The sequence below is a fragment of the Myxocyprinus asiaticus genome, chromosome 38 (assembly GCF_019703515.2).
Source record: "Myxocyprinus asiaticus isolate MX2 ecotype Aquarium Trade chromosome 38, UBuf_Myxa_2, whole genome shotgun sequence".
NCBI lineage: Eukaryota > Metazoa > Chordata > Actinopteri > Cypriniformes > Catostomidae > Myxocyprinus > Myxocyprinus asiaticus.
In genome coordinates this window covers 18800266-18826419 of record NC_059381.1, presented here as the reverse complement: position 1 = coordinate 18826419, position 26154 = coordinate 18800266, and the positions used below count along the sequence as shown (strand labels likewise).

Sequence of the window (26154 nt, the reverse complement as noted above, 5' to 3'; positions counted from 1 at the left end):
GAATGCCAGTAAAGGTGTTCATATGCCATGCTAAATCTTGGTAATTGGGCAAAAATCTACCTGTGTCGATTAGTTTTAGCTTAAACTGTTTATGACTTTACCCCCATAAAATAAAACCATTTAAGGCATTTACATGACCTTACATGTTGTTAGCTTTTTAAGCATAATCAATGCAAGATTGTGTATATTCACTGTCTTTAATTGCAGATGCTCCAAAGATTCAGGGCCCTGCTGCTGTGTTCACCTGGGAGGGGAATCCAGCTAATATCACCTGTGAGGCTCTAGCTCACCCGGGTGCCACCGTTTTGTGGTTCCATGAAGGTCAGCTTCTGCCCAGCACTAATACTACCAGTGTCAAGATCTACAACATGCCCACAGTCAGCTTCCTGGAGGTACAGCTCGCCCCCTCATTAAGTTTCAACACTAGACTGGGTTGACACTAATAATTGCTTTCTGAGGTAATTCATTGTATACTTCGGCACTCAGACATGGTGTGCTTGATATTAAATCGTAGTAATAGGGCCCTCCAATGTAATTATGAGAAAACACAGTAATTACGGGTTTCTATGCTGTAACTTTCTTTTAACCTGTGTTCTCCATTTCAGTTCTAAATAGAGCTGCTACACACATCCTTCAAAACCATTATCAGCCCACAGGGTTCAGCTACTCAGAATATAATGAGTTGTTTTTATTGTATTACTCTCTGTCAGCATAATGATATAGCTGAATAATACATGCCATTTTGTTTCCTCAACTGTGTGACGTTTTGATTGTTTTGTTTGCACCATTACTGACCTATTACATTAATTAGACTAATTAAGCTGCTTTCTGAATAAAGATGCATTGTGAATGGGTAGCATTATGCATATTATTTTTGGTCCCTTGCAAAGCACAGATTGTACTGTAATGTTGGATGTACATACAGAAGAGTGGTACCTGAACTTTTCATCCTTTTTGAGGTCAACCTCTAGAGACCTTTAGAAATGAACAGTTCCGACTCTACATTCTAATTGGATGAGCTGTGTTCGAAGCTTACGAATGCTGCTACTGTAAACGCACATCTGTGATCGTACATCATATATTTATGTGGCAAGTTGCCATGGTGTTTGGCAACCATCAACAGTGTCAGGCTTCTTAACTATATTAATTGGAGGAAGAATTGTTTATTTTAATTCTTAATATTAATAAATGTAATATTGGTGTCTTTATCATATTGCTCTTGCCGTTGTTTTACAAAAGCAATAAGCCATTCGAGGCCATACGTTACCGTGATGTTACCAGGGGCTGTATCTAAGAAGAACCCCTTATTTGTGGTAAATTCACTATAATACATCCCTGCTGAAAAATAACATCTTAAACCAACCTAAGTTTGCTGGTCTTACCTGGTTTATGCTGGTTAAGCCTACAAATTCCCAAAACCCCTCTAATTCAGCAAATATACCAGCCTAAGCATGCTAGGAGACCAGCATAGGATGTTATTTTCAACGAAAATAGCCTCTCGTGGTTAAAATCCTTAGAGGTCAGGTACAAGTGTTCGTGTTGGGTTTGTTTTGACTAGAAATGTTCTCTGTGACAGTGTCGCTGTTCCTGTGGTGCTTTTCCTTACGCTGCAGAAGCTAATGGAGCCAGTAGTCTTCCATTCTCTCTCTCTCTCTCTCTCTCTCTCTCTCTCTCTCTCTCTCTCTATTTATTACTCAATAATTATTGAGCGAGATGAGTGCCAGTGGTGCAGAATAACAGGTCACTGGTGATGAGCTTCCTATAACCAGCCATGCAAGGAGCAAAATGTGTGTGTCATACTAGGTCGGTCAGAGGAGAGGAGAGGCTTTGAATTTGCTTTTTCTCCTACAGGTCAATCCGGAGTCCCAGAACGACTTTGGCAACTACAACTGTACAGCCACCAATGTCATCGGCTCAGAGTCAAAGGAATTCATTTTGGTTCAAGCAGGTTTGTGAATGAAGATGAAATAATGAAAAATGAATTACAGTTTTCCCTGGGGAACTTGTTAAATACACTCTTAAACGCATTGCTGATGTACAAGTTGAAAAGGTCAAGGGTCTCATTAGGTGTTCATACAGTATGACATTTTTCACAAAGAGTGTTTAAAGGGATAGTTCATCCCCAAATAATACATTTTGTCATCATATATGCATCCTCATGTTGTTTCAAACCTACTGTATATGACTTTCTTTTTTGTGTGGAACACAAAAGAAGATGTTAGGCATAATCTTAGCATCAGTCACCATTCACTTTCATCGTATTAAAAAAAATATGAAAGTGAATGGTGACTGAGGCTAGCATTCTGCCTAACATCTCCTTACTGTGTTTCATGGAAGAAAACAAAAGCCATGAAACAATATGTTGACAGAATTTTCCCTTTAACACAGGAAAGAAAAACACTTCTAAATTCCCTCTTAGTATTTATGTATAATCCACAAGGTATGCAAAAGTTAAATCACCCCCAGACAGAGCTGCTTTAGCTACAGATCAGAGCCTACTTTCGTATTTTTTAGGCTGAGACTCTTGGGTTATAAAAACAGCAGGGATATAATTTTCAGGCTGCAGCGCAGACAGTTAATTGCGATGCTGCCTCTGATATTTTTTGTATGCTATAAAGTGGGGCAGATGTGAAATGGTGTGGACGTCTATGAGGGGATTATTTCGTCTAAATGCAGTGGATAGAGCTAAAGTGACGCCTCTTCTCTACCTCACAGGCTGCCACACTCTCACAATGGCAGTTTATATAGTTAAATTGGGGTGGGGGGGGGGGGGGGGGTTGGGAGATAGTGTTCTGGAATAAGGGGTCACATCATACATTTTTATTCTTTTTTTTTCTTTCTGAGGTCCACATTTTTGTGTCAAAATTTAGTTTTTCATGGCCATTTTCCATCTTCTGTTCTGTCTGACCTGTAGAATTAAATGTGCAGTTTTTCACTACTGTATGTTTAAGAGTTCTATGTAAATGCTCTCTTCGATGTGAAATGAGCACTTTACTACATATTCTTATGCACTGTGGCTTTGTTGACAAGTCCAATATACAGTACTTTTATCTCCCCTATCCTACAATAACAACCTCTTCGCATTACATTGAGGCAGGTTCACAAAACATTCCACGCTGAAATGTGCTACTCAGATTGTTAAAATGAAAAGCTGAAATGCTCCTGGACCTGGTTAAAAATAAAAGTAGCAGGTGGTACACATAGTCAGGAACAGCACTATTTGGATAGACTTATTAAAGGGATAGTTCACCCAAAAAGGAAAATTTTCTCATCATTTACTCACCCTCATGCCATGGTGAGAAACAGATAAATATTTAAGTCCTTTTTTACTTAAATCTCAAAGTGAAAGTGGAGATTTGTGGTATTTATGTAAATATTGATCTGTTGCCCACCCACACCTATTACATCACTTCTGAAGATATGGATTAAACCACTGGAGTCTTATGGATTACTTTTATGTGGCCTTTATGTGATTTTTGGAGCTTCAAAGTTCTGAACACCATTCACTTTCATTGTATGGAACAACAGAGCTGAGATATTCTTCTAAAAATCTTTGTTTGTGTTCTGAAGAAGAAAGAAATTCAAACACATTTGGGATGGCATGAGGCTAAGTGAATGATGAGAGAATTTTCATTTTTGGGTGAATTATCTCTTTAACCCATATTTAACCCTTATCATTAGTTTATTATTAATTTTATTACCTCACTGTGACTGGGCGGGACTTCTGATCACCCTGTAGGTGCATTGATGTGTAAACGTTGACGGTCCTGTGTTGATGTATTCATCTTGCAAACGTAAGTTGCATATCGGGTTCAGAATGAGTAATTTTTGCAGCTTAGTGTCAGTAAATGCCAAATATATGTTTAGATGTTTTGAGCTATGAAAGTTACAGTATGTTGTCATACTTGATATGACCCCATTAATGAATATCTTGGTTTGTCTGCAAGATATTTTATGTTCTGTACTGGCCACCGCAATAACTGTTCTCTTGGTGACTTAAGTCCATAATCATTTATTGCCTCACTCTAATTTTTGTTGTGTGCTGCTTGTGTACAGAAGTTATTTCTTACAGTTTGTGTGTTTTCTGTAGATGTGCCTTCGGCCCCATCTATTGAGCGTGTGGAACCGTATTCCAGCACGGCGCACGTGGAGTTTGATGAGCCTGCCTCCAGTGGAGGAGTGCCCATTCTCAAGTATAAGGCTGAGTGGAGGATAGCAGGCCAAGATTGGATTGACAGAGAGTATGATGTTGCGGATGGTGAGTGTCCAAACCAGACACACACACACACACACACACACACACACATTACTCTATAATAACATTTATTGCTAACTGGAAGCAATGGAGAGAGAAAGCAATATAGACAAGCTTTTGTGAGACTGTAAAAGCTTTCTATCATTTGTGTGAAGGTTGATCTTGGTTCCGTGGCATTGTGTTATACTGAAATGACCACATATTCTGAGATGATTGTAATATAACAACGATTTTAGCACAGCCATTTTGAAAAACATTTCAAAGCCTTTCACCCCATTAAAACATAGCGATTTTTTCTCAGCAAGTGGCTGTATTGTTGGTCGCTAGTATATTGTAAAATTATTGGTGGGCTGCTTTTGAAAATCTGATCACAAATGGGATGTATTGACAAAAAATAAAAAAAAGGTGTCACTCTAGTTTCTTGCTGCTAAAAATGAACATTCTGGAGGGGAAAGTTTTACATAATGCATCAGATCATGAAAATGATGATCGATTATAAATGCTTGAATCAAACTCACTTCAGATACTAACAAGTCTTTCTTCTCATCATTCATTTTATATTATATCTATATATGTGGATTTGGACAAGTATCACTACTAAACACTTTTCACTGCTGCTAGCAATTTCACCATTCCCTGCTGCCATAAAAAGACCATTTCATTGGCGATATTGTCTGGCAAGCATGAAATGTGATGCAGAGTTGACCAAAAATAGAATGAGCAAATGTGGGAAAAGGAGAGGGTTTACTTGAATGCTAAATAGGAATGCTTGGAGCAGTTGTCACAGGCTGACATGTGTTCTGTTTGTGGGTACTGTCTGTCTCTCAAGGGGGGAGATGTCAGTTAGCTCACTGTTGACAGTGCACTCGCTCTGCCAGACCTCCTTGGGACATGCGTCAGAAGAAGCCATGTGCACACGCACTTAAACACAGGCTTTCACGAAGCAGTCTACCAACTAAATACACACACACATCCCTGCTCAACCGATGTCTTTTTGATCACTCAACCTTTTGTCAGCCTGTCACATATGCATATGTCTGGTGTATAATACAGTGCAGCCTTAAGCAGTCTGAAAGAAAAGGTACCAGATTTATCAAAATCTGTTGAGTGACTACAAAAAAGCACAAGCAGCTGGCACTGGTGATGTCCGATTTAAGAATCATTCTCATGAATCATAACACTTTTCAATAAGGTTCCATTTGTTAACATTATTCAATGCATTAGGTATCACGAGGTAACATTAGGTATTACATTTTTCAAAACTATCGTTATCTAAGTAGCACCTGAAAACATTCCAAAAGCTATGGACAACTTGTAAGCCCATTACTTGCAACATGGATTAGTTCAGTACAGCACTAAATCTTATAATTGTGATCATGTTTTTTGCAATCATGTGCATCTGTTAAATGATTATGCCAGGTTCGATACAAGTTAAGCTCAATCAATAGCATTTGTGGCATAATGTTGATTACCACAAAAATAATTTTGACTCGTCCCTTCTATTCTTTAAAAAGAAGAAAAATTCAAGATTAGAGAGAAGCAATTGTAGCAGAATTGATTTGCAATCTTAAGAGCGTAATTAAATTAAACGTAATCAGAAAACCCAGGCCTAATTGAAATATACAGGTAGTTATGTATTTTACTAAAAAAAATTAAGCATAAAATGCTGCACAATGACTTTTGGGACAACTTCTGAGTAATGAGTGAAACAAATCAGTAGATCCTTTTATATATAACCGGTTTTAACGAGTAATTGGTGCCAATAGTTGCTTAATGGAACTATCGGTTATCAGCGAAAATATATGCTTTATAAATAAACCTCATCTGGTGGAATAATATACAGTACATATTCAGTATATATACTGTATATATGCAAAGCTCTTCATCTGGTGAATATTACAGGCAATAAAAAGCTTTATTTGAACAATACTTACATGTAGAGCATTGTAACGGAGCCAAGTCTCTGTAATTTTTTATTTAAAAGTCCCTGGTGTATTTCAGGCTTGTTTATAGTTAAAAGTCCCACGTTATGCACCAAATCTTAATTTTCTGGTTATTATTAGAAATTTGGTTACAAAATAAACTGCTTTTGGGATTTTATTCATTTTGGACTCTTGTAGCCTCAATGTATGTGCCCGTCATAGTAAGGAAAGACTAAGAACTCTTTGATTATTCTATCAATCGATCAAAAAAAATGTCAGCTGATTAATCAGTTATTGGCGTTTTCCACCACTCTAGTTATCGTATTAGCAAAATCCACTATCGGTTGACCTCTAGTTTATAACTAACTGATTTACTACAATAAATGGACCATAAATAAATAAACTTACTACAGACCAATACTACAGGTCATGTGCAGAGGTAATACAGTATGTGCCATTTAAAAAGACATTGCCTGTGCCTTGTATCTGCTTTGTAATTAAAATAATTAGAAAACTACAGTTCTTAAAGAGGTGTGGAATATACTTGTCACCGTACCGTTAAAGGCCTGACATATTTTATCATCTGATTCATCTGATTTATCATTTGATCCATGTTTCTATGTCAGGTATTTTAACGGAACTCTAAATCTGTCATCCTTCAGGTCTCAACTTGATCACCATCGTAGGGCTAAAGCCTGAGACTGTTTATGAGGTCAAGATGTCAGCCATCAACGGCAAGGGTGAAGGAGAGAGCAGCCCCCCAGAGACCTTTAAAACCCAGCCTGTCCGTAAGTGCATCTCTCTCAGACTTCTCTCTCTCTATCCCTCTTTCAATCTTTTATCATATGACCCTTGCGAACTCTTTACCCATCATACCCCCCTCAGTGCAGCAGCAGACCTCACCACCCACAATGCATCTCTGTCCTAGACCCTGTCAACTTGCTGGATCTCTCCCCCAGGAGATGCATTGCTTGTCTTTTGTGTGATTCTGTATTTGTGTGTGTGCGTGTCTATTTAAGTGTGCCTCAGTGTGTTTAAACAGATTCGTGAAGGCTAGTCCCTTAAGCCTCTCACCTCAGTAGTGCTTTTGGTGTTGTAATGCTTCTCCCCATCTGTACAGTGCTTTTGCTGGTGCCAACATGTGCCAGGAAGCAGCTGTGTCTCTTTGGTCTACTCAGAGCTGTGTGCACTGTTAAGTGTTGTCCATGTGGATTGGGCACTCTTCTGTAGAGTTGAAGGTGAAGCCATCTTTAACCTCATAACCAGGATCAGATAAGGATTAGACCCTAAGGAACTGTAAAATCTCTATTTTTATTCATGAAGTGTGACATCCAGGCACCTTCGGTTTCATTCATTAACCATGCGTATGCAAGTATTTGTGAATAAAACTTTAGTTTCATCAATAAGTTCGCACTTTTCACAACACACATCGTTTCAAAGCAGCTTTACAGAAATTCATGCTTTAACAGACAATAAAACTGTAATATCTATAAAGTCTTAGAGTCATCATTGTGAAATTTGATTAAATATGATTGAATTTTGTGTATAAAAATAAATAATTAAATAATAATTGAATTTAGAACCCCAGTGAGCAAGCCGAAGGTGACTGTGGCAAGGAACACAAAACTCCGTAAGATGTTGGTTAATGGAGAAAAATAACCTTGCTAGAAATCAGGCTCACTGTTGGGGGCCAGTTCCCCTCAAGTTAAACAACATGAATATAATGCCAATATTAGTTATTTGTGTGCAGTGCTAAGGTCCAGTGTTTAAACAGATTTTGTATGAACTGTAAGATTAATGACTAATGTCTTTGAAGTCCATCCTGAATTAACTGCAGAAGTTCACATAGATGCACTGTCCTTTGTTAGTTGGCTGATGAAGGCTATTGTTGGCAATTAATTGATAGTCTGTGTATTCTATTTAAAGAGTATAGTCCATCAATAGACAAAGGTGATTCCGAACAGTGTTAGGGAGACTATTCCATAGTTTAGGAGCCAAATAGGAAAAGGATCTACCTCCTTTTGTGGACTTTGATGTTCTAGGAACTATTAACAGGCCAGAATTTTGTGATCATAATGAAAGTGATGGAATATAGTATGACAGAAGGTCACTTAAGTACTGTAGAGCTAGACCATTCAAAGCTTTTTATGTAGTTAACAGAATTTTTTAATTAATAACGACGATAGAATGGGGCTAATATGATCATATTTCTTGGTTCTAGTCAGCACTCTGGCTGCTGCATTTTGAACCAATTGAAGTTTATTTATTGAACTTGCAGTACATCCTCCCAGTAATGCATTACAATTATCTAGTCTTGAGGTCATGAACGCATGAATTAGTTTTTTGTCATCAGCAACAGAGAGCATGTGTCGTAACTTCGCGATATTTCTGAGGTGGAAGAATGCTGTTCTACAAACATTGGAAATTTGATTTTCAAAGGACAGATTGGTATCAAGTTTTAAAAAATATTTCTAAATTCAAATTACACTTCAAACGAAACGAAAATATAATCAAAATAATGAAGTGGTCAAAACAAATCATGCCAAATCCAAACATTTTACTTTCTCCAACTTCTTCCACTGGCCCATTTTGCAGTAACTTAAAGTGGATAAATACCAATACAAATTAGATCGTAAATTCAATTGTAAATGTATTATAAATACATGTATAACAAAAAACAAACCATGACCTAAAGATAGTTTAATAAAAAAAATCTCATAAATATTAGTTTTTATAAAACGACTACAACATTGATAGTCATGGACATAATTTGATGTTCCACTATATTTTCAGAGTTATGACATGGACTTTATTACCACCTGCTGGTGGAATCTCCAAACTGCAAATGCAAGAACTGAGTTTAGACGTTTTGCGCTGCAAAATCTTAGTGCAATGGCCTATTCCTCAGGAAAATAGCAAATTCCACTTTGCGGCACTTCGTTTACATACAATACACCCCCGGTTTGCACGCATACACCCACAGATAGCGCAGACACTCCCACCCACGCTCAATTGCGCTTTGCGTTGGCACCAAAATTGCGCTTAGAATAAGCGCTCTCACGAAAATTGGATAAGAAGTTGTGCACGGCTTTGTGCACTCACGAAAATAGAGCGCTAAGTGACACAACAATACATTTTAGTTATTTAGGTAACAAAAAGTATGTACATTATAGCTAGATCTGATATAGGTACTGCAAAAAAATGCTACCGATTATGTCCAGTCAAGGCCTAAGTGTTTAAAAGATGTTTATTATGTTTCAATTGGTTTTGAGAATGGAACACTTTACTTTACTCCAAGATCTTGCAGCGTGTTTTCTCAAGTAAGAGCACATCTTAAAAGAGTGCAAGGATTTGTTTGCAGAGAGTGATGAATGGCTGTACAGGTTGTGTGGAAAGCCCATATATGAACATGATTTGGGCGTGTTTTATGCTAATTACTTACTACGGGCATCTGCTCTCTCATTTAGAATAATCCAGATTCATCGACCTTATGTCAGTGGTAAGAACAAATGTATGTGCGTACACACTTGTTAAATCTTGTGTAAAAAATTGTGTGAGAACTTTTTCTACACACATAAGTAAGAACACTTGCATTCATGTTTATAGGCAGTTTACTGAAATATGTTGGAGATATTGTAGATAATAAGTGTTTTAACAAAAGCAGCCAGTTGAAGATAATTCCAGATGACATTTCACATGTACTAGTTTTGCTTTATTGCTTTTGGGGCATATATTCAGATTGTGCTATCTGAGATTAAAATGAGGTGCAGTTTGAGGTTCATTTGCAGTACTTGATTGACTGTGTATTCTGGGGCTCTCTACATTAATAAAACATCATCCATATTTAGATTTCTCAATGCAGCTTTCAAAATTCCTACAAATCTACACGTTTAATTACTGTGTGTCACACAAAGCTGTAGGCCCAGAATGTTCCGCCTGGAAACAGATTAGAAAAGTCAGTTTGCAAGAAATGTGGGATGAGCAGAAACACAGCACTACTTTGATTATTCAATTTCCTCATACACTTGCAGGGATTAAGTGCCTAAAGTTTAAATTGCATAAAAAGTCTCTTTCCATGTCACTTTATTAATCCAATTTATTCAGTAGATCCCTTTCAAAATTACCAAAAAGAGGCCACACCGCAATAAACGTGATTGCCTTTTGAGTACCCAGAAGCTAAAAGGAAATCTTACAAAAATGGGTAAAAGGGAAAAATAACAACACAAAACCAGACTTGTTTATTCTTCTGCTGGCAGTAGAATGGTTCATAGCTGGCAGGAGTGAGTTAATATAAGTCAGAGGCATGCTATCATGGATTCTTGTCATTTTTCTTATAATATTTCATTTTTGCTTAGGCACCCTCTGCTTTCTCTATCCCCACATTCCTTCTCTCGTCTGCACTCATTTCTCAACTGCTAATTGGTTCACCCAGTTTTGCCATTTTGGGAGTTCACAAACCATACACATAGTATATTCAGGCCAAATGTGAGTCAGCAAGGAAAATGTTCTTATTGATTTATGAGATGAGCCCCAAAATAGCAAGTTGGCATTGGCTTCTACTCCATTTTATCCATTTATGTTCTCACATTCACTGATTTTTTTCTGGTTCTCATCTTGTTTTTCATCATTTCGTTTCCGTTGGACATCAGGCTTCCCTTTCAGAAGTAAGTGTTCCACCTCTATGCTCTTTCATTCTCATATAATGTTTGTTTTTCCATTTTCCTTCCATTTCACCCAGTTACTTCCAACACTCCTGCCAAATCTACTAGTAGGCCTTAAGAAAATGTTTTAAAGCCTCAAATAAAAAAAAAAATGTAGACTCCATGAAATGACCTGTCGAGCACGGTTTTTCTTTCCTGCATTGACGAATTTCCTATTTTAACAGGAAGTTGGGACTAACAGTTAAAAAGTGGGACATGGGACTTTTTAAAAAGCCAATAGGCTTCAGTTTACTTCACAACCATCATTTCCTACTTGCTATTGCTAGTTCAAGGCAGGTGGTATTTATAATTTAGGAGGGGAAAATTGTCATTCTAGAGAGCGTTGTATTGGACAAAAATTTGTACACACCCCTGCAAACAAGATGAGTCATCAATATTTTGGTCCATTTTTCCAGAAGAGAAAGATTGTACATTTAAAATGTGTATTTAACTAAATGTAATTTTGCCAACAAGAATTTGATAGGCCTCAAAGCTAATGGACATTGACTAAAAGGCACAAAACTCATTGATTTCATGAGGTCTTTAAATAAGTGTGTTTTGAGAATTTAATACTGTAAGTGTTCACTAAAAGTGGACTTTAATATATTAGTGAAATAAAAATGGAATTTCTACATTTTTGTCCACTGAATTAATGTGGGGGAAAAAACTGTGATTATAGCCTATGCTTTAAAGACTGTAACAATTATATCTGTTGTGTCATGTACTTTCCAGATGGAATTCCATTCTATTATTTAAACAAGTATCAAGGTTTTAAATGAGCTGATTTAGACCAGTGTTTTTTTGTTCCAATCCTGTAGTGCTATTTTATCCAACACCTAATAATGCACCTGGTTCAGCTAAATCATACAACATGAAACAATTAACACGATTAAACACGATTAATTGAATCTGGTGCGTTAGGCTGGTGTGTGGCTTAACAAGAAAAATATAGTCTGGGATCCCTCGGGTCTGTTGATTAAAACCCACTATTTAAATATATATTCTAGAAAGTTAGTGTAAAACATGGTTGTTGATTCAGTACACTTCCAGGTACCGTTTAAGTTACATGGGCCGTCACTGGATGGGTACCCTCAAGGAGACCTTTTCTGTACCTCTTGTTAAAATGCATAACTCATTTTAGGTACATACTCTAATGTAACCTAAGGACCTATTGTGTACCTTTAAATGTTTATTTATGTTTTGTTCCTTTGGGAACAAAAAAATGTACACTCAAAAAAAGAGTTTGTCCTCCTTGTTCAAGTTACTTAATTTAAGGCAAGGCAAGGCAAGGCAATTTATTTATAAAGCACAATTAAAACAGCAGTTAGTTGACCAGTGTGCTGTACAATTCTAATAACATATGCAAAAAGCAAAACATACAGTACACACCAAACTTATACAACACAGATGTCTAACTACTCAACATAAAACAACAAGATTTCAACATGTCATTAAACAGGGTTCGATAAAAAAGCCAGGGAAAAAAGAAGAGTTTTTAATAGAGATTTAAATGACACCAGTGTGGAGGCAATTCTAATGTACAAAGGCAAACTGTTCCAGAGCTTCGGGGCCAAAACTGCAAAGGCGCAGTCCCCCCATAATTTACGTCTAGACCTGGGAACAATCAAGAGTTTCTGGTCAGAGGACCTGGACGGTGAGTAAAATTGCAGCAAATCTGAAATATAAGATGGTGCAAGGCCATTTAAAGATTTAAAAACAATCAATAAAATCTTAAAATCAATCCTATAATGGACCGGCAACCAATGTAAAGAAAACAAAATAGGAGTAATATGGTCCTGTTTCTGCGAACCTGTCAACAATCTAGCAGCAGCGTTCTGGACAATTTGCAATTGTGATAACGTGGATTGACTTAATTTAAATGAACTAAAGCAACACAATTGCAGAACATTTTGTTTTTTTTCATTTTGATTTTATAGCGTTCTACCAATTTAAATTTGTAAAATTGAAGTTCACTTAATCCATTTTAGTTGGGACTACATGAATACTTTTTGTGGTGTTAATAACACATTAATGAAACTGGGCAGGGGGTTTCCATGTCCCAGCATGCTTTGCATGGGACTGAATAGGGAGAACAAATGTTGAAATTAAGTGTCATTTTATGCATTTTTGAGCAAGATGAGAACAGGAGTAGATTTGTTAATGTTTATTTATTTATTTATTTATTTATTTATTTTTTATAGTGGTATTTAAAAAAAGTGTCTGTAATGCTGGAGTTTTGGGGCTTGCAATTGTGGTGAAGAATGGCGCTTGTGCTTAGGTTGAGGATGGACATTTACTTTCAAGTGATACTTGATTTGAGTGCTGCTTAGCTCTGATTTACTAGTTGCTTTTAAATTGACAGTGCAGCAGTTTCACTGTCCTTACACTTGTTCACCTAGCATATACTTATGATTATTAAAATACATTAAGTTGGACCAACATAAAAAAAAGTTGAGTTAAAACTACTTTAGTACATTAATTTGACCTAAACCAATTAAATTATGTCTCAATGAAACTGACTTCTTCTGAACGAAAGACATAACATTTCTTGTAAAAACTTTCTACAATTCAATAAAGTAAGGGTAATGACTTAATTTTTTGAGTGTACCATTTTGTCTCCCTAAGGGTACAAATATGAATCCAAAACAAGGGTACCACCCCAGTGATGGCTTTGGACCTAGGAGAGTGCAGAGTTAGAGTCTCTTTCCTGTTACCTCCTTACCCCTTAGTAGAACACAAAATGTATACAAATCTCCTGAAGTCACAAAAAATATGCTATTTATTTCACGCCTGAAGATGAGGTTGACCTTGTTGGCTAATGTTAGTGTTTAATTCATTGTTTGTACGAGGAAGATTGTGTTGCAGAACACAATTTTAAAACAGTCAATGTCTAGAATAGCTAATATTTGTTTACACAGTAAAACCCAAATAGCATTTAACATTGGCTTGAGTGGTTACATTTTGATTAAGTTGTTGCCAATTTAATTGACAGGATTCTCTCGGCATGGCTCGATATCGTCCTCATTATCTGTGACAGTGATGGGGATCATTTGACCTAGGAAGCTTTCTCATGGTCATTACACAATGGAATAAAAAAATAAATAAATAAAGGAAAATGGGCGAGGCAGAGACTGTATCTAGTAATGGTGGTGTGATGTGGTTGTGATCTAGGGAGATTGATGGCATCATCCACTCTTTCTCCAGTAGTATACCTGCATGAATTTAAGTGGTGATTGATGGGACGATGATGCAGATGTCTTCGTACTCACATACAGAGATGCCTGCGGTTAGATTGGAGGAGGAATGAGCATGAGGCAAATACATGGTAAAGTCAGACAGGGTGTTAGATGCTGCTTCTAATTCTTTGTTTGCCGAGTAGAGTGAGTTACATAAGAAGAAAACTTTTCTGGCATATTTTCTGGATATCTCAACAAAGCAAAAACAGCAATTACGGAACACAACAACTGATGCTCTTCACATGTGCAGAAGTTTGGTTTGGAATACATGTAATGCACATGTAAATGAATATTTGTATCAGATTGCAAAGTTTAGGGGACATATAAACAGTACATTCGGAATTTGCAATCGGATTGAATTTATTCGGATTGACGAAAATTAGTGCATGTAAACATAGCCAATGTAAGTCTAGGGAATATTCTAGCCCATTTTATCGTCTGCCAGGTATCGTACATTGCTGATTGCTTATAAAAGTAACGGCATACCTCTTCACAGCAGGCCCATACAGTTTGAGGTAAAATTTGTGTCTGTAGCACAAACTTTGTGGGACTATTTATTTTATTATTTTGGTTTGTTCAAATCACTAACCCAAAGTATGAGAAATAGAAGTACTGGTGTTTGCCTTATTAAATACCACCAACAATTCTGAGTCTTCAAAAGAAAGCCCAACAATACCAGAATGTTTTTGCAAGCTTGCTTGTCTCTTTCTTTTCCCTCTTTAAATATGAATAATCCTAATCAAGTAATTTGTTGTTTTCCCATATCTCAGGCTGAAAGTGACTTTTTAACTGTTAGGAAAGTATGACAGATTGACTCATCCATTATACAGCAACAGCAGCTCCGCAGTAAGCGGCAGAGTTTTGACATAGATGGAGCTTTGAGTGAGATGTACGGAAGCACTCGCAGGTGCTTGTCAGAGATTTATCACCAGAGGCCATCCCACAGCCTCAGCCAATAGAGTGCCCAGAGCACTGGAGGAAGAGGAGGAGGAGAACACAAAAGATGTTGTTGCCAGTGGCATGAATGAGACTGTTTCTCCTCCAGAGCGAGGAGCTGTGCCTCTGGCCTCTACAGCAACACCTGTAGAAATTGTAAAAGAGCACTACTGTATATAATTCACATTACAGTAGAATGTGCTGCAGGGACAAGCCATTCAAAGTGTGTGAGCTCCCTGCAGCCCCATTTTAGGGGCTATAACTGTGAGTGAAGAGGCTGGAATTGTGTATTGAGATGGAGTAATGACAAAGCTAGCTATGCTTGTCAAGTAAGAGACTGGGGTGGGGGGGGTTGATGGATAATCCAACCTAAGGCTGGGTGGTATAGCGGTATATACAGTGCTATGGTAGAAATGTGTGGAACAGTATAGGTTCTACTATACCATTTAAGCAATTACATGCCTATACATGATTTTGAAATCAGACACAGAGGAAAAAACTATTGCCTTGTCTCTAAACTGTGTCATACACAGGTTTCGTAGAACATTATGGGATTTTGGATTGACACGTTGCACCACTTGCATCCAGTGTAGGCACAGTTTAAATGTAGGTTGTTTACGGTTGTCGAGCAGTGTTGCAATTTGCCACATTCGACTGATGTGCGGTCATACCGTCATAAGTGTGCATGTGTGCATATATCGGCTACAATGCATTAAACATGGCTTATTGAGTCATTTTTTTTTTTTTTTTTTACTGTTTTGAGTCTTGTCTGTTACTCAAGTGTTTTATAATAGCCGCATTTCCAGTTTCGGGCCAAATGAGGGCATGCTAGGTCATGCCAGGGCTAGTTGCGTTCCCACTGTCACTTCCGGGGCTTCATCCTACCTCATCAGGGCTTCCTCTTGACCAACGGCCAAGCACCCTGGCCCACTGATTACCCATGGGCCAAAGAAGGCAAACTGAGTATTGAGGCGGGGTCAGTGTCAAAGGTGGAGTTTCGCTGAGTCAGCTCAGAGGTTTCAGCATCAAGATACTCCTTTCCCAATTTTTTTTATTTCTAGCTACCAGCTTACCTCAGCAGTTCAACGGAGAATGGAGAATCATCAGTACTGGTCAGTTGACAAAATCAGGGCTCTTCTGAATATTTGGGCTGATGAAAATGTGCAATGTCAGATTGACGGCACCTGCCAAAACTAAGACATGATTAAGTATATTGTGCCCGAACTTGGCTAGTTGTGTATCTAGCGGGCAAATTATAAATAAGAGTTTCCCTCTTGCTTGTGAAATAGGCAGGGTGTGTGACGTTTGTACCAGGGTGACGTTTTAAGGGCAGGTTTTAGGGCAACTCTGCGGGGCTATTGGCCCCATGGTGGGAATCCTGATAGATTCTGTAACTATTCTGGAACTGCCAAAAACAAAAAACATCCAATGAGCAGCAGTTCTGTGGATGGAAACACCTTGTTGATGATAGAGGCCAACAGAGAATGACCACACTGGTTCGAGCTGACAGAAAGGCGACGTTAACTCAAATAACCACTCTTTACAATTGTAGTAAGTAGAATAGCATCTCAGATTCACATCACATGGGATGGGATACAAAAGAACAAGACCATGTTGTGCACTTCATTAGGAACATAGTGTAAGTGCTAAGTGAGTGTAAATGAATATCAATGAGATTAAATTTTAAAGGTTATTTAAACCACTATTTAAATCGCTAGAGTTTTCAACATTACTTAATAGACATTACTAAATGGTGTTATATTTGCAGCAAAAATAACTATATTGTGAAACTGTTACTATGATATAAAATTACTTGTACTATAATATAAAAGTTTGGTCTTACCACCCACCTTGTCTGCTCACTCTGGATCACTGCAGTAGGGTCACCCCGGATGGCAGCTAAAATTTTCACTGAGACAAATGGACAAATAGCCTCTTTTCAGAGGTCACCCCGCACCCAGAGGGCAAGTAGACAGCTTTGACAGAGTCTTCTTTGATATGCATGTGAATACCACAGACAGCAAAAGATCAGAGAGCACCACAGCAGAAGACTGCACCTATAAAGACAGCAGAAATCTCATCTGATTTAGAAATAGTATATTATACAAAGGTAATGCAGGTCAGCTCAAGGCAGTTGAAGTCAATCATACACCCAATGGTAAAGTCAAAAGATAATTTAACCGGCTGTGTAAGAGGGCTACCACTGAGATCCCACTGGATTGAGATATCATGTTTTTCTGCATATGCACAACCTAGACTTTCTTCAGTATCTCTTCAGGATTGGAAGCCTTAAGCAACAGAAGAGGGAAATAATTTCATAGTCAGCATGCAAAATTAACTTGCTTGCATGCAATGTAAAAAAAAGCAAATATATTCTATTCAGTACACTTTTTGTATAGTGCTCATCTTTTTACTTAATTATATGTTGATCGTCTTCGTAATGCGATGTGTTTTCGTAACAACTTTGAACCTCCAAAGGCAAAAAGCATGAAGCTTAGTTATTGTATCATATCAATGCCAAACCAAGTAACTTCCTATTGGTCAACGCTGCAAATTTGCATGTCAAAGTTTACCGAAATTGAACACCATGCAATATTAATGTAGGGAAATTTCTTCACCACCGGAAGTCCATCAGGCAAAATTCCTGATTGCGTGGATTCCCATTGAGATGACTGTATTTCCCCCATGGAATTTTGCTGTGCAAATGTAAATGTCCTGAGCCTTTAGAGTGTGCAGTCTACATTGCAGTCTAGCTAGCCCAGTACCACAAATGACTCTATCCTAAATACAACCCAGCTTCTACAACCAAACCTCTCCTAGATTCAACTCAGTGCAATTTGAAAAGGCATATAGAGTCAACTCTAAAACAGTTTATGTGGCATCAGATTGTATTGTATTATTATTTTGTATCCCGAGAGATGGCTTAAACTAAATCTGTTGCTGAATACATCTAATGGTTTTCAGTGGTGCCTCTGCTTCAGTGCCAGTGAATACAGCTCTCATAGATAGAGACACAGGCCAGCAACCTTCCAGATGGTGTGCATCTGCTGCTGGAGTTCTAGAGTACTTTAATTGTGATCTCTGCAATGATATTGTCACCACGTTCACTCCCCTTGACATGAAACACTTATGATAACCCCTATTATTCTGCAGAGCAATTTTCTTCTCTCACTCTGTCTGTGTTCATGACAGACTGGGTGCTTTGAACCTCACCCTCTGCTTGGTGATATCTACAAAGCACTACACAAAGTAACTGCCCCTCAGCTTTTAATCAGACGGCATTGGATAATACAGTTTAATTTTAGCATGTATTTTATATGCAGACCAAATTGTAAAGCAAAGGCAGTGTTTTGTGAGATCAACGAGCCTGCAGTGTCTACAAAGAAAGTTTGTGCAATATAACAGTGGAATTCAGAAAGAGTAAATGGTTTATCTCTAATATTAATATTGTCTTTAAGCTAAAATAAATCTGGTATCCCTGGTGAAATAAGCTATTAAGTTCCTGCCTATTAAGCCAGCACTAGCTGATTTAGTGGTTTTAGTTGGTTTAAGCACGTCTAGTTGGTATCCTGGCCTTGCCAATCTGGTGCTCAGCTGGTTAGCTGTTCAGCCTGGTGGTCCCCAATCCTGACCAGCTGACAAGTACCCAAAACCCCTCTAAAACCAGCAAACAGACCAGTTTGACCAAGCTCCCATGTCTTTGACCTGCTAAGACCAGTAAACCACCGTAGGCTGTTTTTGTAGGATGTTTTTCAGTAGGGATTTTTAAGTGACATGCTGGTATCCTCAACGTACAAACTTCTGATGCTGTAAGCACTTTTTTGTCGCCAAACATCTAGTTCCTTAAAATAAATTGGCGATTGAGGCAGATAGAAGTAGATCTGAAGACAAAAGCTCAGCACCCTTTAGGCAAACAGTCTTTGAAACTCTAACAGAGTGTGTCATCTGTCAAACAGCCCTTGCCTAATTGCTTTAAGCTTAAAGAAGGAAATAAGGAATATTTTGCCCCCATCATATCATTACCTCCCACTCCAAATACTTATCGTTTTACTGCAACACTCTGAGGTTGAACTCAATGCAAGTCAACCTTCTCTTAGATTAGATAGATTATGGTATATTGAAGGTGATGATGTGTGAGTCACTGGCTCTAATGCACTTCCAGAAAATATCTCACTGTGAGAAGCCAGCAGTGTCCTTGAGGCTGGAGATGTCTGTGCTGTCAAAGCTCGGCTCTGCAAACCATGACATTTAAATGCAGGCTATTATCCGTCTTAGAACCTGTTAGCATGTGGCAGGTTATAGAAACTGCCTTCATAAGCGTTAAATTGTTTGTATCCATTGGAGCCACAGAAATGGCTATTCTTAGAAATGTTTTGTCTTTTGCGTTGCATGATGGTGTCATACGTGTTTTCTTTGTTGTTGAACTCTGGATTGGATTAATATTTCCTTCTCAAGCAACATGTTTAAAAGTGGTCATGTTGATTTGCAAAATAAATTAGTTTTGATACATCTCTATTCAGGACCACGGCATTGTTTTGTTGTCAACAGAATTGATCAGTCTCTCTTACTTTTAAAGTGTTAATCTCAATCAAATTAAGTAGCCCCAAAAAGTTTTTGGACAATTTAGCCACACTTAAAAAATATGTATATATGAATGTATTTGCATTAGATAACAAATTAACTAAACAAGTGGCATTTATTTTAAAGAAATAAAGCATAAGCACCAAGTTTCCTAGCAAAAAAAAAAAAAAGGCACAAAAAGCCATCTGTTTGGTTTCAAACCAAATTATAAACCAATTAAGTATCAATCAAAATTAAGTATTTGGACACTTTCCGGGTTGTCATATGTTAGTGGAATATGTATACAGTATAAGCTATGAACTATACCTGTGGTTACTTTGCTAGGACACCTGCATGAAAGTATGGAAGCCCTGAACCGCAAGGTGAAAAAAAAAACACTAGGTGAAACATTTGTTTAGGTGTCTTAGTGCCTTACTGAGCCTAGTCCTACAATTTATTTATTTATTTTTTCTGAAAATGTTTTTCTCCTTTTCTCTGAATTTCTTTTTTTTTTTTTCTCTCTCTCTCTCTAAAATTTTTCCATATGAACTTGAGGGGAACTGAATTTATACATCCATTAAGACTCACCTTGACATCAGTTACTTAAAGTCATTCAAAAATGGCTCAGAAAGTGAAGTTAATTCAGATGAAAGGTCTGGCATCATTTGTTTGCAGATGCCACTTGCTTTGTTATCTAATGCAATTACATTCATACATTTTAAATGTGACTTAAGTGTTTAATGGTGTCCAAATACTTTTGGGGGCCACTGCATGTTTGTGTCTACACTGTGACACTATTTCATATGGGTTGCAACTGCATGCAACTCTGCCATTGGACTGTCGTTTGAATGTTGTATGGTGTAATATGCACTAGCTAGCAGTTATGGAGCTGCTGTTAGTGTTTCTATATTGAGTAACAGTGGCTCTGCTACTGTATCACTCCAGCACAATGTAAGCACATCTCACCATGTTCTCACCATCTTCCAGTTTCTTCAGAGACTCCAACCTCCATTCCTCCAACCACTGCAGACCTTAGTGAGTATGCCGATTGTGTGCAGTGTTGTTTGCCTCTCTTTATCCTCCTGATACACATTTGTGTGCCTCACCTAGACCATGAAGTCAGCACCGCTGGTGTCCGCTGTAGAAAGAGAACACACATCAGTGGTAGAGAAGAGAGAATAAATGTTGTGAGGGCTTGGGGAATGAGACAAACCTGTTTCAGTTGGAACTGTGCTCATTACCTCCAAGCCATTGTAGATAACCATAACTAACATCAGCTTGTAGAACAGCTCACCTGTCTAACATGTCACTGCATGGTAGATATACAGGAATATGAAATGAACTGACACAATGTTTGTGTTGGTTATAATGGTTATTGGTTCATTTTAACCTCTGAATTGTTAGGAGTAAAAAAAATGGTGTGTACTGTTTTTTTAATGCCCTTGAAAATGCAGGAAGATTTTTGATTTCTACTAATATTTAGAAACAGCATTGTGCATGCTGTTCTCATAGAGTTCACTCTGATATATTAACAAGATGTGTTGCATAATGTCTGAATATGAATGTGGACACTAATGATGCTGTCCAGACAATTATGACCCATCACCTCGTTTTAAAACTGAATTTGGTCAAATCACCAAATTCACAAGCTGTGTATTTGTTTCTTAATGTTTACTGTTCTGCTACTGTACTGTTCTGAGATGAAACACTAGGATACACTCTCTCACTTCTTATGATCTCACTAGAGACTTCACCAAGTAGTCTGAAAATAGAGTTACCATGACAACACAGATTGCACCTGATATCTCCTCAAATGGACCAAAAATTGGGAGGGCCTGAAAAGATTTTTACTGACAGATTGTTCCTTTTGATAGACAGCTATTCTGTCTTATTCAGCCCAAGAAATGACAGGGTCTTTATTTTAGGAATAGACAGTGTTGGACTATTGTTTGCTGAGTTGACACTGAATGGCAGGTTTGAGATTGTAAAACTAAAAAACTTCCTTAGATGTGGAAGAAATTAAAATTCAATAGTTATTTTTAGTTTGTATTTGATAGATAAGCAAATAAAAGATCTGTTGTTTTCTATAATTAGAATGTCATAATCAGCATGGTTTTAGACTTTCTAAATTGCTTGACAGTTACAGTTTGTAAGGAACCATGATGGTTTACAAGCACTTATCTCAATTTTTTGAGAGTGAATGTGTGGAGTTTTTTTTTTTTTAAGGATTTTGGGTATGTTAGTGCATTTGTCTGTTAGCCGTCTCAATTATAAACTTACAAACTTAGCTAAACAAACCTTAAGTAGCTAATCAACACATCCATACTAATACGTTTTTAGATGAAAACACATTTATTTAGCTATTTTTACTCCTGTCAAAAAATCTAATGTCACAAGTTTTTGCTGTTTACACGTATGCGACAAGAACAAGATGTCTATGAAAAAAAAAATCGGAATTGGTTGACAATGCAAATGTGGCCCATGAGACATCTATGATACTGTAATTGCACAGAATTACAATATACTCTCACCCATACAGTAAGAATGTACATTAAGCATCATACTGTATATAGGATTTGACCTGTAGAATGAAGACCTCACTACACGAACAAACCTTATCTAGTCCTTTAGTTTGTGATGGAAGATGATGCTCCTCAGCTTTATCAGTCTCCACCCTTCTCAGCTTCAAACTAGCCTCATATACTGGATGTAACTTCTCAGGCTATGCTGATCTAGGATCAAATTTGTCTTTCATATCCTCATGAATAAGACAATAGGGGATTCTGATCCTATAGATCAGTATTTTATATTATAGTCTGTGACATTTCATTCATATGTACAGACACCAACCAGGCAGCAGTCTCTGCCCTGAAGCTTCATATGTGCTCATTTTTTAGTGCTTAGCTCCCAAGTTCTATATAGTAAAATATGTGGCATTAGATCATGCGGTATCTATTTAGCTGTATAGTCAATGAGTTTCCTCTGCCTTTGGCTGGCTTGCTCTGTTTTTAGCTGGGTTTTTGCAGCACCGTTGATGCCATGCAACCTGCACAAGTAGACATAATCCAATGTACATTGGAGCTGCATTTGAATCCCTCTTATTGAAAATACTGCTTCCAGACAGGAAATACTGTTATCAGTGAAGTGGATTCATAAAGCAATTTGGACCATATTCAAACTCTGCATAGTTTAAATGAGCTCCAAGAAGAGTATCTTGAAAATCTGGCATGTCTTTTTACAGCTTACTGTATCATACTCAGACAATTTTATTTCAATTAGAACACAAATGTCCCGGAATTGCTTTATGGGTCTGGTTATGTCCATTGTGTTCTATATACACTGTGTCTAATGTTACAGAGAAGCATTTATGTTTATAATTTGTTTTCTTTTTGTTGTTTGTGTTTCTGTTTGTACTTTTTGGTTTTAACATGTTGCTTGTTCCATGTTTGTATAATTTTTTTCAATGTTTTGTATTTTCCATGTGACCCCCACCCCCCTTCCACTTTCCTTTCAACCAATCATGTACGTGCGTATCATGTGACTGTGTCATATGAATCTTGCATGGTGCTGATGATGTCGTCTTCGCTGGTGAACAGAAGGTAATATTTTTTATTTTATTTATTTTTTGGTCTGATTACCATTAACAGTAAGAACAGACAAGTAAATGAGGGGAAGATACAGGAAACACCTACCCAATACTGTCAAGTTTTATGAGCCATTTCATTTTTTTAGTCATTCACCTTTCAGAAACTGTACACCTCCCACTTTATATGACTTTTTGAAAACCATTAGCCAGTCTGCCTGGAGAATAATCCCAAAGCTTAGTCTCCTACAATAGCACATGCTGCTCTGCATGTTGAATTGATTTTCAGTTTATATTTTGAGACTTTGAAATAATTTCCCCTCCAACCTTCAACTTCAAGTATAGTTTTGACAAGGCCTTAAAGACCTAATGAAATGACTTGACAAGTGCAGCTTTCTTTCCTGTGTTGATGTATTTCCTATCGAAACAGGAAGTTTAGGGGAGGGGCACATCGAAAGCCATGCCTCCCTATTAGGGGAAGGGACATTCTCAGTCCAGACAGCAAATTTGTGTAGTGCAACATGAGTCACCAACATTCCCATCCATTTTCCTAAAATAGGAAGACTTAAAATTGTAAATGTGTATAACTGCTAAAAGTTAAAAATGTTCAACTTTTAGGACACTTTTAAGATACTAGCTTTGTAAAATGCCACAAAACTTCAAAGGATTCAGTTTGTGCCTATAATGCATCCCAAGCAGACTAACAGCAGCACTGGCATTACTGCATGAACACATTCACAAACAAATTCTGTCTCAGTCTCAACACTTGCACCCTCTTATGCATGTCCTAATTGTATGTCTTTGTCTCTCGAATATACCTGTTTACTGTCCCTGTCGGATGCTCCTGTGTGACAATGCAAAAGAGGAACTGGACAGCCTCAGATGTTTCTATAGGAAATACTTTTGCTCTCTCTCTCCCAATATTTTTTTAACGAGACATTTGGTTTGACATGAGTGGATCTAAAAGTAGTAACTTTTCATAGTAACAATAATTTCTATACTACAATAGATGGATGACGTCAAGTTAGGGTAGCAGTTATATTAATTTTAAGCGATTAACTGGCACATAAGTCCATGATCCTGGAATCTCTAATCCACCTCTTGCATGGTAGAGCATTTGTCTTTCCCTCTGCCCTCTTTCTCTTTGTAACCCTAATCTGTCCTTGTTTTGTCCTTGTTTAAGCATCTGGAAATCCTTGACCAAACTGGAAATTATGTTCATGGATCTCAGATAACTTGTTTAACTGCCATCAATCTGCACTGCTTGTCTTACAATTAACTTGTCTTCATTTAAATTGCAGCATCCGACTACAAACTCTAATCAAGCTTCAATTAATCAAGGAAACACATTAAGCCTCTATTTTCATGCATGCCTAAACTAACTGCCTGATAAACTGACAATCTAAAAAATGTATCTAACTTAAATTAACCTGAATTAATCTAGAGAACAATGCAAAGGGATTTATCAGGACACAAATTCGACATAGGGAGCTGACATGCTGAAATACTTTTGGAAAGTTGACATATTCTGAGGTGTCACATGCTGTACTCCATCTAAAACTGTTTTTAAAATTAATTTGTCACACCTCAGGACCATTTAAAATGAACTTTTGAAAGCAAAAAGGTGTTTGGAAATAGTAAAAAAAAAAAAAAAAAAAATACACATAAAAGATATGGTGACCAGTTATAGGACCTAAGGTATACACTTTCCCTTATACTTTCATATACATTTTAACCTAAAATCTTGATGTTGACAAAAGAAAATGTCCATTGACACATTATGGATCAACAGCCCACACTTAGGTATAAATTTGTCCAGGTCCAATTTATTAGATTTAGCTTGTTCGTTAAATCTCTCAGGTTTAAACATTCAGGTATTCTATTTCCTCAACCTAAAATTCATCACATTTGTCATGTTTTGTATATTTGCTGATATATACACAGTGTCATGTTCATTTCTAATAGGACTTCTTGTCGGGCTGTTTTATAAAATTTAAGCTGATTTATGGCAGACCTCTGTGGTCTCCTCCCAGGCTCTTCATGTGACACAGGTAGACAGCTTACACCTGAAACAAGCAGCCCACATACACGCATTCCCATCAGCCCTGCTGATATTATTAACTGTAATGGTGGAGAATCTCCAATCAAAGCATGGAGGATAATTAAGGGAGTGCTGTCATTAAGTAGTGGGCAAGTCATGATAATGAGCTCCCCCAGAGATACTCTCTCCCTCCATCACTGCCACCAATCCTGGTCCAACTCTCATTATAGCCCTGCACTGGCCCGAGCGTCACAGCTCTATTTTTACAAAAGCCAAGTGCTTTCCTTAATGTTCCACATTTGGACGTATGGGAGACAGAAGTCATCATTATGCTGCCAAAAACCCTCAGTGATGAGATATCTCAACAGTTCAGCCAAAAACGAGAAAAGAGGAATTCAGTGTTGAACAAGTGACTCAACTATAAAGTGTTGCATCTCATGCTTTGAACGGTAATTTAAGGTTTTGTCCATGGTTTAAAGGATGACATGTTTTTCTGATGTACTATAAAATGGCCTTTTAAATTCTCCCAGCCAGGTCAACACTGTAAAATAATTATTACCTAAAATAATTAACTAACCTATTTAATTAACTAACCTATTTCTGCCATTTACATTTGAGGATAAAGACTACATTGTGGGTCACAGCTGGTGACATGGTATCCACTACCATGAAAAACCTAAAAATATCAGGACATTTTAAAATTGTGATTTTAATGCCTGGAAAAGCCATGGAAGTTAATAAAATCTACAAATGGCATAGATATTTCTAGTGAGTACATTTTTTTCTAGTGATGCTCAGCTCTTAGATCATTATTTCATTAGCTATAAGTTGCTCTTTGTGAATGCATTCTCTTTAAAATGACTTTTAATATCTTTATCGAGTAATGTCAAATGACTAGAATCTTAAATTACATAAAGTCAT

The 26154-nt window shown here is 37.4% G+C and overlaps 1 protein-coding gene across 6 annotated transcripts in view; it reads left to right on the top strand.

The window, feature by feature from the left end:
• LOC127429385 (neural cell adhesion molecule 1-like) overlaps positions 1-26154 on the top strand; it is a 318093-nt gene that overhangs the window by 261692 nt on the left and 30247 nt on the right. For all 6 annotated transcript variants that reach the window (XM_051678384.1, XM_051678381.1, XM_051678382.1 and 3 more), the window contains 4 exons: positions 208-392; positions 1852-1948; positions 4091-4258; positions 6840-6965. In XM_051678384.1, coding sequence (XP_051534344.1) covers positions 208-392; positions 1852-1948; positions 4091-4258; positions 6840-6965 — 576 coding nt within the window. The remainder of the gene's footprint in view (positions 1-207; positions 393-1851; positions 1949-4090; positions 4259-6839; positions 6966-26154) is intronic.